The sequence below is a fragment of the Halichoerus grypus genome, chromosome 6, assembly GCF_964656455.1.
Source record: "Halichoerus grypus chromosome 6, mHalGry1.hap1.1, whole genome shotgun sequence".
Taxonomy (NCBI): domain Eukaryota; kingdom Metazoa; phylum Chordata; class Mammalia; order Carnivora; family Phocidae; genus Halichoerus; species Halichoerus grypus.
The window spans coordinates 173,110,860-173,124,196 of record NC_135717.1 but is presented as its reverse complement, the minus strand read 5'-3'; the positions used below and the strand labels follow the sequence as shown (position 1 = coordinate 173,124,196).

Below are 13,337 nucleotides of genomic sequence, written 5' to 3'. Positions count from 1 at the left end.
TACTCATCAGTTTGCTCTGTGCAGCCGACCACACCAGCTCTGGACGACCCTCAGCCACCAGGCCTCCCTGCCCCCACCTCTGTCACTCCCTCCGCCGCCCTCTGCACCACCCCCATGTCCCCAGATGGCCACTCCACCCCACGGGGAAGGAAAGGGCAGGGTAGGAGAGCTGGGTTTGGACAAAATACCCGTAGGACAGCCAGGAAACGGTTGGTGCGCAGGCCGAGGGCAGGATGCAGAGCAGAGAGAGAACTAAGGGCTGAGCAGGAGTGGCCAGCCCGGGGCAGGAGACCAGGGTCAGGCCTCCGGGCTCTTCACAGATGGCTGGTGTCTTGTTCCTACCCCCAGCTCTCCTTTGAGCCACAGGGACGAGGGATGTGCTCTATCTGGGAGGACAGAGCCTGGGTTTGAGGTACCAGGAGACAGACCACCTGGGCACCACTCCCCACCCCTGCCACCGGCAATCTCTCCACTTTGCCTCTGCAGTGGCCTGCGGGCCTGGCACCTACTTCAGCGGAGAGCCTGGCCAGTGTGTGCCATGCGCGCCGGGGTCCTACCAGGACGGGGACGGCCAACTCAGCTGCACGCCATGCCCCAGCAGCGACGGGCTCGGCCTGGCTGGTGCCCGCAACGTATCCGAATGTGGAGGCGAGTGCAGGTCCCCCCTGGAGGGCGGGGCTGGGGGCTGCGGTGGGGGGAGGGCCCGGGGACACCTCCTATCTCTACTGAGGTCCCCAAAGCAAAGGCCCGGTCCCTGGTGATACTCTGTAAAGCTCTCTGCCGTGTGCAGAGCTGGCATGACTTCAGGCTGCTGCACTCACAGAGGGCGCTGGTGCCCCGGAGGATCTGTGTGTCAGCAAGCACTGGGCTGTGCCTAGCGCACCTGCGAACAGCAGCATGCAGTTTGGAAAGGACTTTACAGTTTATAAACACTTGGTCATTTACGGGTGACTCACTGTCTGTAACGGAGGTACGTAGTGCTTTACGGTTGACCAAACGTGGTACGTGGTACGGAGCGCCGCATCATCACCGAAAGGCTTTATGGAGGGTCCCATATACTTGGCAAGAACTGTTCTCTACATGAAGAACTTTACAGTTTGCCCTGTAGGTGGTTTGGAAAGCCCTTTTTCAGTTTACCAAGCACAGCTTGGTTTGCAAAGAGCTTTTCCATTCCCTACCTCACTTAACCACACCTGTGATATAGGCTCACACCCCCACCCATCAGCCTCCCTTCTCCGGCCCTCACGGGACCACCCAGGACAATGGGTGGGAAAGGGTGCCTGCGAGGGTGGGTGGGTAGGATCCTCACGGCGGTGGAGACCACCAGCCAGCCTTCTCTGGGCTACAGAGGAGATCAGAGCCCAGCCCGGAGTCCCTGCGGGCTAGCTGGCTGTGCCCTCCAGGTGTGGTCTCTGCCCTTAGTGGGGCTGGTGACCGAGCAGAGAGCAGCCACTGGTGGGGGCAGAGAATTCAGGGTCTGGGCCGAGAGGGCCCTCAACCCACCCCTCACTCAATGCCAAAGCACCCTCTGCATCCCAGCTTAATGCTGGGTGTGCTGTCCCCTCCCTTTCTCCCAGCCAGGCCCTCAAGGACCTCACAGACTCCCCTCCCTCTGCCCTGGCCCAGCCCTGCGGAGAGACAAGGCCGGTCAGCCTGGACCCCACTTCCTCATGTGGAAGGCACAGTGTGGCCTGCCCCCTGGGGGGAGCCCCTTCGACCTCTCCCCTCCACAAGCGGGCTCCACACTTCCCAGCTCAACAGCAAAGCCACTTGCTCTTCAACCCGTAGCCCTTCTTGCTAGTGGGAGAGGTGAAGCCACGCCTGGCCAAGGCCCCATAGTGCCTGAGCCGTTGGCAGCATCCGGACGGGGGTCGGCCTTGTGCAGCCCAGGCCCCTTCCCCCCAAGTCCCCCCTCCCCCCCAGCACCACCCCCAGCTGTGGTGCCCTTCCCCAGGGCAGGTGAGGGTTGAGAGCAGGGTCTGGACCAAGGCGCGCCCCCCCGCCCCCCGCCAGCCTGAGCCATGACCTCTGACTTCCAGGCCAGTGCTCCCCAGGCTTCTTCTCCCCGGATGGCTTCAGGCCCTGCCAGGCCTGCCCAGTGGGCACATACCAGCCTGAGCCTGGGCGCACAGGGTGCTTCCCCTGCGGAGGGGGGCTGCTCACCAAGCACGAGGGCACAGTCTCCTTCCAAGACTGCGAGGCCAAAGGTGAGTGTGCAGGGCTGTGCAGGGACGTTTCCCTCAGCACCTCTCATTTCCTGGGTGGCAGATCTCCAAGGGCAGAGGGGCACCCCGGAGCTGCCGACAGTGGACATGGCGACCAGCACCGTGCCACACGCCAGGACAGGGACAGCGGGGTTCCACACAAGCCCACCCGAGGGTCTCAGATGGGAGAGCCAGGCAGGCACAGTGGTTACAGACGGGAGCTTTGAGCCTGACTCACAGGAAAGTTTTGGGGGGTGGGGGGGGGTGAAGAAATGCAGGGGTGGCAGGGGCAGTGGGGCGAGGTCAGACGTCTCACCTTACCTGGAGACCCTCCCTTCAGGGCCGTGGGGGTCCTGCTATCTAGCCGCACCTTCCCCTCCATGGTCACCGAATCCCCCTGATGAGCCTGCCTCCTGCCCTGCCAAGGGCCTCTTCCCACCCGCTGACCCTGATATTCTTGGGAACAGACAGAATCCTCCCTTCTAGAAGAGAAAACTCCATCTGCCCTCCAGTTCCTGCCAGGATTTCTCCTCCTTACTATGAAACTTGTAGAAAGAGTGTCTGGACTCCCCTTCCTCTCCCCTCACCCTCTCCCAAACCCCACTAGTCAGACTCTCACCCCACTGCCCCCCATCATTGCTCCCATCAAGGCTGGAGCCAAATCGGTTCCCAGCTGGCATCTCCCACAGCCCCATGGCCCCAGGCCCCACTCAGTCTCACCCACCCACCCCTCACCTGGTAGTGCCGGGGTCCCCGGCCTGGGCACTCACTCTGGAACCTGGAAAGAAAGAGCATCCAGTGACCCCACTTTCTGTCCCCAGCCCCGCCTCTGTCCTGAACAAGATGCTACACCCTCCTGCCAGGGGACAGCCCTGGTCATATCTAGCAACCCACCTGTCACTCCACATGGCCAGAGCCCCTCATCTTTGCCGCAAAGTGCCCCCCGCCCCGGCTCACACCAGCTCTGTCCTGCCAGGTGCCCAAGGAGACCTTGGAGTGCCCCCGAGTGCTCTCTCTCTGACCTCACATCCAGTCTGTCCACAGCCCCAGCCAGCAGCTCTGAGCGATGAGCTCTCAGTGCCCCACTCCTGCCCCCCGAGCCAGGCCACTGCTACCTGTCCCCCCACCCCGCCCCCTCCCCAGAGCATCAGACAGGACCATGCAGTGGCTCCAGGGGCCCACCTCCCTCAGCGCAAAGCCTAGCATGACCCCCTGGCCCCAGGAGCCCGTTCCCGTGGACTGTGGCCTCCCCTCTGGCCACACCCGGCATGCGCAGCCCACTCCGGGCCCAGCTTGGCCGCTCCCTCCGCCCAGATGGCCTCCCAGCCAGCTCTACACTGCTCAAGCCTCCACCCAAGATCCCTGCGCCCCTTGAGCAGCCCATGCCTGGCCTTACAACATCTCATGCCCCATTTATTGCCCCCGAACACACGCACCTCGGGGGCAGGCCTTGGTCTGCGGAGCTCACTGCCCAGCTCCCGGCGGCCCACCACGCTCCGCACAGCTGTGGACGGGGCCAGGACTGGGTGCGGGTGATGGGAGGCCACTGGGTGGTAAAGAAGGGCCTTGAACTTGGCACCAAGACAGACCTCGAGGGCAGGGAGGCGCCAGGGAGAATGCCCCCTGCCCTTTCCCACCTGCCCCCCCACCCCGGCCCACAGTGCACTGCTCCCCGGGCCACCACTACAACACCACCACGCACCGGTGCATCCGCTGCCCGGTGGGCACCTACCAGCCCGAGTTTGGCCAGAACCACTGCATCACCTGCCCGGGCAACACCAGCACGGACTTCGATGGCTCCACCAACGTCACACACTGCAAAAGTAGGTGCAGCTCCCCCCGCGGCCAGGGGCTGGGCTACTGGGGCGGGGTGAGCCCGCACCCCACGTGGTGCCCACAGGACCCCGGGGACTCCGCCCGGTCTAGCACATCCGCTCATCTGCTCAGGGTGATGCCCGCACCCCTGTGCTCGGCGGGCCCTGCTCGAGGCCCCGGGTCTGTGGAGGGGAGAGCCAGGCCGCGCCGGGGGGCCTGTGGGGCAGCGGCTGAGGGTCCGGCCGTGCTGCTCAGAAGGCACGCGTGGCTGGGCTGCCAAGTGGACGCAAACCAGCCCGGGGGACAGGAAGCAAGCGCCAGGTGTGGACGGGGGTGGAGGCGCCAGAGGAAGACCAGAGGCTTCCTCCTGTCTGTGAGCAACTCAGTTTAGCCGAAAGAAATGTGGGCAGCATAAGACGATTTGGGAAATAGATAGCCCAGGCCGTCATTTAGCAAGTCATTTGGGCACAACAGACTTTAGATATTTTTAATTCATTTTTCGGAGTCCTCTGAGACAGATTTTCTGGTATTGTACCCTTCCCCAAATCAATTTCTAGCCAGTTACCCCTTTCCTGGGCTGCTGGTCATGTCTAGGACAGCCCAAAGGGCCATGAAGGGGACTTAATCCTAGAGGTGGGAGCTGCCCACTTCCCCGGGGCGTCCCCTGGGGCTCGTGGCCTCTGGGGACAGAAGAACAGGCACAGTGGTGGGGCTCCACAGAGACAGGGTTTTAAACGTCCTCATGAATAAAAGTGGAGAAAGCAAATAGGAGGGAAGCTTCTGGAAGGTAAGGTAAATATGAAATGTTTCCCAGAAATTTTGATGTAAAGTGTTTTATAAATGAAACGGTATAAGAAAATTCTGTATATTTAGTATTTCTGTTCAGTTCTCTTTGCAGTCCTAAGGTGTAAGGGTGAGGCTAGGAGCATTTAGCTCATAAAGATGTCGCATTTGGCCTCTTGAGGATTACGCAGCTTAGCTACAAAAGGAAAGAAAGGGAAGCAGGTCTTTTTCCTCACTGCGCTGCCTGCTTGTCCCCCAGCCTTCCTGCTCGGTGGGGAGGGCGACCACACCGGGCACCTGGCGGACACTGAGCGTGGAGTGCGTGGAGGGAAAGAGGGGGTGGGGTTCACTGAATGGGGGTTCACTGGGCTTTTATGTGGGCCACCTGCAGGAGCAGGGCTGGCAGGGGAGCTGACACCGGGTGGGCCTGCCCCAGGGCGCCCCCCCAGGGAGACGACCCTGTGAGAAGAGCGGCCCAGGGCCGAGCTGGCTGGGGGGGACCCTGGGTGGAGGTGGGCCGCGGGGCCGTCGAGGGCCCGCCCTCCACGTCCCCCGTGCAGCCGGCCTGAACAGGCCCGTGGGGCCCCGGTGCCCACAGACCAGCACTGCGGCGGCGAGCTCGGCGACTACACGGGCTACATCGAGTCCCCCAACTACCCCGGCGACTATCCGGCCAACGCCGAGTGCGTGTGGCACATCTCACCGCCCCCCAAGCGCAGGATCCTCATCGTGGTCCCTGAGATCTTCCTGCCCGTTGAGGATGAGTGCGGCGACGTCCTGGTCATGAGGAAGAGCGGTATGCACGGGTCGAGGCGGGGCAGCAGAGGGGCTGCCCAGGGTCACCCGTGGGGCGGGTTCGCAGCCCACCTCTGTCTGACCCAAAGGGCTCCGTGCCAGGCTGTGGTGAGTGGGGGGTGCACCCTGAGCGTGGGAGCCAGGGCCGGTCCGGTCTGGTCTCCACGCTGACCACAAGCTAGTCTCATCCCAGGGGTCCTGCCTGTCCTGCCATGCCACCGAGGGTGAGGCCCCAGGAGCGACCGCTGCTCCGCCCACCTGCTGCTACCTCTGAGGCTCGGGGGCACACACACAAGATGCCTCAGGGTCAGACAGCCCGTCCCTTCCCCTCTGGGAGTTCCAGCCTCCTGGCCCATCACCCCTGTCAAGGGGCCAAGAGCAGTGGGCCGGCCCTCAGTAGTGGGTGAGGACAAGTGTGTGCCCAGATGGCCGCAGCATCGAGAAAGGTGGGGAAGCCCCTGAGCCCCCCAGGATCCAGGTTGAGTCCCTAATAGCATGTGCGCAGGCCAGGACCCCTCACGGCTGCTGTCAGGTCACCGTGCCCCCAGGGAGCACACCCCAAGTTGGAACGTCAGGGAAGAAGGAGGCAGACGCAGGCAGACACAGAACACTCCTGCCCACTTGGGTCTGGAATGTGTATGAGGAACAGAGACTAAGCAGAGGAGAGAGAGATTGAGGGAGTTTCTGTCCACTCTGTTCCCCTTGTTCTTTGTTACCATATGCGAGCGTCGCCCACTCTGTGTCGCTGATAAGCCAGGAAATCTGAGGCCAGAAAGGGCAGGAAGCCTGCCCAGGATGCCACAGCCGGTCAGAGCCCAGCCCGGGACCATCTTCCCCGCCTCCTCTGTCACCAGCCTCCCTAGTCCCCAACATCCTCCCCTCCACTGTCTGCCCACAGGGTTGAGCTCTAGGGGGTCAGCTTCTCCCGCCTCCAGGGCATCTCAGGAAGGCTCCCCAGGGAGCAGTGAGGAGGTGGGGCACCCTTTGGACAGCCCCACGCACCCCAGGGTCAGCACGCTCACCCTTGTTCATCTGCTCATAGGGAGAGGGGACTTCCCAAATGGGGCCCCCCACCCCAGGCCTGACTTGTGCTGGGTGTGGGCATGAGCCCTATCCTGGAGGAGCAGTTGGTGGAGAAATACAGTGACAACCCAACAGAGGGGCAGTGACAAAGGGTTCACCAGGGCAGGGCAGGAACATGGTAGTGCGAGGACGGAGCAGTCGGGGAGGCTTCCTGGAGGAGGAGACACCGAAACCTGCTCTGCAGGATGAGTAGGAACTGGGGTTGAAGGTGGGGACTGGCATTTGGGGCAGAGGGAGCACAGGCAGAGACTAGAGCTGGACTGTTTGGGGGACTGGGCGTGGGAGCTGGGTGGCTGACCAGGTGGGGGAAGCACGCGGCCTGAGGAAGGAGGACGGGCCAGGTGCAGGGATGTGGGTCAGCCAGCCGCTCAGCCCCCCTGCTCTGTCCCAGCATCACCCGCGTCTATCACCACCTATGAGACCTGCCAGACCTACGAGAGGCCCATCGCCTTCACCTCCCGCTCCCGGAAGCTCTGGATCCAGTTCAAATCCAATGAGGGCAACAGCGGCAAAGGATTCCAAGTGCCCTATGTGACCTATGACGGTCAGTGTGGCTGCACTGCGTCTGGCCCTGCAGACCCAGAGGCCACGGACACGTACGGGGTGGGGGGTGGTGCAGCCGAGGGAGCCATGAGTGGTGTCTGTGGCCTTCAGTGTGACGTACTGCCCAAGCAGGGTTTTGAGGGTTGACTAGGAGTTTCTAGCTGGCCAAAACTCGAGGTCAGTTTGGGTGGAGGATACAGAGGTTTGGAGGCAGAACTGCCTCTGGCCAAGGTCTGAAGCCTGAATGTGGAGCAGGGGAAGGCAGAGGCTGCAGGTGAGGGGGAAGCAGGCAGGGTCTGGCACCTTCACCTTCCTTCCTTCCCTGCTGGTGGGTTTCACAGAGGACTACCAGCAGTTGATAGAAGATATCGTTCGCGATGGACGGCTCTACGCCTCGGAGAATCACCAGGAAATTTTAAAAGTGAGTGAGCTTCTTTATGGCAAAGGGTCCATGTGATCCCAGGACGGTGGCCTGTGATGATCCAGGGCATCTGTCCTTGCAGACCAGGAGGGCCGAGACAAGCTCCCTGGTGGCGTCTAGCCCAGGACCTGGTGACTGGTCTTTGGGCTCCTCACCAGCTGCCAGCCTCACTTCCCTCATCTGTGAAACACGGTGGGAGCTTAAAATCAGTAGAATCCGCCCCCACCTTTGGGACTGCCTGCCTCGTCATCTTGCTCGTGGCCTTAAGAAGCAGAGCCACCTTGTCATCGAGGGGCGCTGTGTCTGTCACGCGGCAGGCACCAGCCAGCTCAGGGCCCCAACCCAGGGATTTGCTCGGGCTCTGGGGGTCTGGCCCTGGCTCAGCATCTGGGAAGATAGCACTCCCAGCCTGGGAGCGGAGGTGGGCGGGGCTAGAGCAGGGTTGGGGCCCCTGGCTGTCATGGCCCAGCTGGGTGGCCCTGGGCAAGCCCTCTGAGAAACCAGGCATGGCTCGCCCAGTGTGGGTCTTCCAGCCCCGGGGCTGGCACAGTCCCCCACACAGTAGGCAGTTTGTAAGCAGAGAGGTTCCCCCCGATGCTGCTGCACCCAGGAGCAGAGCTAGGGGTTCTAGAGCCCGTCTGTGTGGTGGGAACCGGAGGGTCGTGCTGGCCTCTCCATCAGTCCATCCTGCAGACAATGCAGGCTCTCCTCCTCGCCCCAACCCTGCCGCCCTGGCCCTCTGCCCATGGCTCCACCCTGCAGCCAGGAGCATCTTTGCAGAACTAGAAATGTTTCCATCACTTAGGACAAAGATCTTGGCCCTCGAGGCCTGGCGGGGGATGGCCCGCACCTGCCTCTGAAGCTGTTCTGCTTCTCTCCCTTGCCCTCTGCCCTCCCCCGATCATGTGGGCTCTCTCTAAAATATATAAATAAATCTTTTTTTTTTTTTAAAGTCAAAGGGCGCCTGGGTGGCTCAGTCGGTTAAGCGACTGCCTTCGGCTCAGGTCATGATCCCAGGGTCCTGGGATCGAGTCCCGCATCGGGCTCCCTGCTCAGTGGAGAGTCTGCTTCTCCCTCTCCCTCTGCCTGCCACTCCCCCTGCTTGTGCTCTCTCTCTCTCTCTGTCAAATAAATAAATAAAATCTTAAAAAAAAAATCAAAAAACAATCCATGGGGAAGAGTCTGTGGGGTCCTCCTCCCCCTTCCTTGCAGACACCCCACAGGCCCCTCCAGGGCCCCAGACATTGAAGAGGCCCGCAGCCCCGGCCCCCCACTCGGCCTCACCACCCGACTCACCGTGTCTTGCAGGACAAGAAACTCATCAAGGCCCTCTTCGATGTGTTGGCGCATCCCCAGAACTACTTCAAGTACACAGCCCAGGAGTCCAAGGAGATGTTCCCGCGGTCCTTCATCAAACTGCTGCGCTCCAAAGTGTCCCGATTCCTGCGGCCCTACAAATAATGCCCTGCTCGGGGATGGGGGGTGTCCCGACGGGGAGGGGAGAGTGCCTTCCCTCCACAGGAGAGGCTAGAAGGCGGCTCCGCGGGCCTCCACACTCTGCCTTGGGAAGCCACCACGGCGTCTGCCCTTCGGAAACACGGACCAGCCCGTGGGGGTGAGACCACGTCCAGGCCGAGACCCCGGCCCACCGCACTCCTCGGATGGCCCCACGGGGAAAACACTGCGGCTTTTCTCCCTCGCTCCCTCTGCCTGTTCGATTCCAGGACAGCAGCCTCTCCTGAGCGGCACCAGAGGACCCACCCGGGGCCGGGACACCCTGTGCGCAGCCAGGTCCTGGGCAGAGAGCACATCTGGGGGGGGTGGCACGTGGCCTCACCTGACGCTTGGGGGGGGCGTGGCTGCCTCTGCCCCCAGGCAAGCTCTGGGAGGCATCATCTGAGACAGGAAGCCAGGCTGCGGGAGGAGGGGTGTGGGAAGGCGTCTGGAGAGCTTTGATAAGCTAGTGTCTGCACCTGCAAGGCATCCGCACCCCACCGCACCCCTGCGGCCACGGGCCGGGACGCAGGCGCCACGTGGTGAGGCTCTAAGGATTCTGTGATGGGACAGAAAAGAGCTGCTAGCGGAGGAAACTGTAGATTTGTGCTTTCCCTTGATAGAGCATCTAATTAAGTACTATATATATATAACTATAAATATAAATATAATATACTTCTATTTGTGGGTACTTTAGGAAAATCCTCTTTAGTAACTATAAATATGAAATGCAACCCCACCTCTTCCCTCACAGGCTGTTGCCAGCATCCCTGAGTGATTAACCGCCCCGCCAGGTGCTTGCCACCGGTTTGTGTGGGGCCGGGAGCCTGCAGGATGGGGAGAAGGCAGGCTGGTTCTGGACACACTCTGGAAGACATATTTTTGGGGAACTAGGCTCCGATGCTTTGCTGGAGTGTTGCCCGCAGATAGAATATGGTAGAAGGCAGTTTCCCCTTGGGCCCTTTCCTGTGGGTACAGGGGCCCAGCAGGAAACCTTGAAAGGGGCCTGTGCTGACCCTGAGGCCGTGACCTTGGGTCTGTGCCGTGGCCTCGTGCCACAGGGAAACAAGGCCTTGCCCACGTGAGCACTGGCTGTGCCACCGCGAGAGGCCTCAGAGGGCGGGTGGCCAGCATCCGAGGCCGGGCCCCGAGAGTGCTGTCCTCTCTGCCGCGCCACGCTGCGCCCCTCGGAGAGTCTGTCTTTAAAGAAGAGAAGTCCAGAGTCTGGCCGGTTGCATGGTGTCCCCCTCAGCCAGGAAGCCTGCCCCGGGATAGAGCCAGAAAAGTCCCCGCGGCGCTGAGGCCCCGCCTGCCGGCCGACTGCCCAAGAGACGTGCGTAGGAAGCGGGCTGTATCTTTAGGGTTAACAAATGTTCACAATTCCAAGAAACGTGGGAGCATCTTAAAATGAAGCCCAGCCAGCCGTCCCAGGTGCCCCTAGGCTGTGTCCTCCTCGTGCCCCACGGACCCGCGCTGAGCGAAGGGCACAGTTTGAGACCCGTCCATGGCACGCTGCGGATGGTGAAGCCTGGGGCCGGGCGAGTGGGGTCTGGGGGTCGATGACAAGGCAGGCCGGACAGTTTCACAATCCAGAACAGGGCTGGGAGCTCAGAAGTCGTTCCCTGCCGCCGCCCACGGCAGCAACGGAGAGTCCCCAGTTTGACGAACACTCTGCCGCCAGCGCCGTTTCTGCCAACATCCAACTCAGGTCGGGAGGGGCCTGGTGGGCAGGTCAGTGTGAGCCCTGAGCCCTGTCTGGGCCCACACCACCCTCCCCACTCACGGGCCGGGAAGGCCAGCCTCGGTCTCCAGCAAGACGCCTGTCTTCCCTCCCAAGCCACTGCGCATCCCCAGAAATTAGACGAGTGTCCTCCAGAACGGCCCCGAACAGCAACCACCCAGGGGAGGGGACAGGGAGGGGCTTTTTAATAATGTTCTCAAAACAGGACCAGAAGGGCTCTAACCTTTCTTGAATGCTTCCTGCTGCCCCTCTGGGTGGTTTCGGGCAGTCGCCACCCACAAACCGCCCTAATCCACTGGCCTTTCCAGTGGGAGCCCACCCATGTTCCGTGGCTCTCCCCACCACTGTGGTCAGACGGGCCCGGTGTTCCCCCAACAGAGCAGGACAGATGTGGGGCCCCTTGCCCTCACAAGTACCAGGAAGCCACCCCAATTTGCCAGCTGCCGGCACATCGCCATCAGCACCCCCCCACCATCAGGGGCACTCAGTCCAGGAGTGGGGTTTGTCCTTCGTCTCGATGTCAGTCCTGAGCCCCACCCTGGGGAACTTGAGGGTCCCACTGTTAAAGCCAGCGCTGTCCCCGGTCGTCGGAGCCTGGTGGCCATGGGAGAGCTTCCTGGGCAACAAAGCACGTTTGTCCATGTTCCCGTGTTGTGGAAGCTGGTGGCAGGGCTCGAGATGTGGAGGGACTGAGCCAGAAGGAGCACACCCCCCTCGTGGATGGGACATTGGCCTTGAGCAGCCCCAGCCCAGCCACCGTCGCCCCTCGCCTGGCACGGACCCTCGGCTGCTGGCCAGTCAATAAACTCCAAGGAAGAGAGCTAAGGAAGAGGCTTCTGGAAGCAAAAGCTTGCCCAGTCGGCCGGGACTGAAAGGGGCCAAGGCCTGGAAGTCCTGAGGAGCTTGGCTCTGCTCCTCGCGGGGTGGCCGGGGACGCTCTCCGAGGATGGCAGTGGAAGACCGAGGGGCGCCCCCCCGCACCAGGTGCCCGATGACGGCGGTCAGGGGGGACCCAGGAGTGGCGGACCTGGAAGAAGCCCTCTGCCCCGCACCCCCTGGCATCTCCCAGCTCTCTGCTTCCATGGAAACATGCGGAGGAAAAGAAGAGACTCTGCCTCAGGTCCAGTGGCCAGCTGGGCCCTCAGCGAGGGAGTGCTGGGGTCACCTCATCTGCCTCCGAGTGAGGCTCTTTCCCAGCTACGCTCTTCCCTGAGCCAGGGCCTTGCAGCCGCGGTGTTGCGCTGGCCTCTCCCCCCGCCGCGGGCTCTCCACTGTCTCAACTCGCCCCAGCAGGTGGCCTGGGCCAGTGGTGGTGACCTCGCTCTGCCCAGCTCTAGCTCCCTGGGGGCAGTCTTTGCCAGTCCCTCCTCACCTCTGTGGCGACAGAGTCAAGGGGCCGTGGGGCCCAAGGTGGCGGCCTCAGACAGCTTTCCCTCCTGCCGTCGTTGGTTTGGGACACGCAGATGAAGTAGAACTGTAACCTGGGCCAGAAAGTCACCAGAGACAAATGGCCCCAAGAGGCCGCTTCTGAGAGCCCAAAGACAGAACTTCTTTCCTTCAACCTCTTAAAACCACGTTTCCTACCAGAACATTCATTCCCCCGGGGACACGGCCAAGATCAGCCGTTTTCCACGACAATAGGCCCCAGCCTGCTGGAGCTAGAGTGGGGGTCTGAATGACATTTGGGGGGTTGGATAATTATGCAAAGGTCTCCACCCACCACCCTCAGCAGGAAAATAAGATACTGAGCTAAGTTAGGTCATTTAGCAAACATTTGCTGAGCGCTTACTGTGTGCCAGGCTCCTAGGAAGGAGGAGAGACCACAGCCATGGGGCTGGCAGAATCCCCGGCAAAGTCCCTCTTGGTCCCAGAGATAAAGGAGATTGAGGCTGGCCTGGGGGTGGACAGAGCCCAGTGCTCCTCCGGAGAAGGCACTCCGTCCTTCCAGCGCCTCCCAGCGCCCCGGGTGGGGATGGAGGGCGTCGACAGAGGGCAGAGCCGAGCAGGGGTCGCCAGAGGCGTCCCGAAGTCCATCTCCCAAAGGAGGAACTGCCGCCCGCCCGGCCTCACCATGTGGCCGCCCTCCCCCCAACCCCCGGCAGAGAGCGACGCGGAGAAGAACGCAGCCACCATGCCCAGGACAGCAACCTCCACCCCGCGCAAGACGCCCCTGTCTTCGCCACGGATCCACATGGTGGCCGCTCAGCCCTTCTGACCAGGGTGACAGCGCCGACCTCGTTCAGGCCAGCGGCAGAAGGACTGGCGTTTGAGAGACACTACCCGTCCACACGGACAGTCCAAGCAGCCAGCTCCTTTCCTCCCGTGGCTGCCTCTGGAGGCGCTAGTTCTGAGCACCTACTGTATGCCAGACAGAGGTGTGGCGCGGAGCTGGAGTCGGCGTGTCCAGCTGGCTTCTCGGAGAGGGCAGCGGGGGGGGCAGGCCAGCCCCAGGCCCAGA

At 62.1% G+C, this 13,337-nt stretch overlaps 1 protein-coding gene and 1 long non-coding RNA gene across 3 annotated transcripts in view; one reads left to right on the top strand and one right to left on the bottom strand.

The window, feature by feature from the left end:
- SCUBE1 (signal peptide, CUB domain and EGF like domain containing 1) overlaps positions 1 to 9,687 on the top strand; it is a 138,527-nt gene extending 128,840 nt beyond the window's left edge. For both annotated transcript variants that reach the window (XM_036088362.2, XM_036088363.2), the window contains 7 exons: positions 487 to 648; positions 2,040 to 2,207; positions 3,866 to 4,027; positions 5,401 to 5,598; positions 7,072 to 7,224; positions 7,565 to 7,644; positions 8,953 to 9,687. In XM_036088362.2, coding sequence (XP_035944255.2) covers positions 487 to 648; positions 2,040 to 2,207; positions 3,866 to 4,027; positions 5,401 to 5,598; positions 7,072 to 7,224; positions 7,565 to 7,644; positions 8,953 to 9,105 — 1,076 coding nt within the window. In that variant the 3' untranslated portion in view covers positions 9,106 to 9,687. The remainder of the gene's footprint in view (positions 1 to 486; positions 649 to 2,039; positions 2,208 to 3,865; positions 4,028 to 5,400; positions 5,599 to 7,071; positions 7,225 to 7,564; positions 7,645 to 8,952) is intronic.
- Positions 4,468 to 9,043, bottom strand: LOC144382422 (uncharacterized). Its single transcript, XR_013449357.1, has 2 exons — positions 8,941 to 9,043; positions 4,468 to 7,824 (listed from the first exon to the last, which is right to left on the bottom strand). It is a non-coding gene; the product is annotated as an uncharacterized LOC144382422 (long non-coding RNA).
- Positions 9,688 to 13,337: the final 3,650 nt, after the last annotated feature.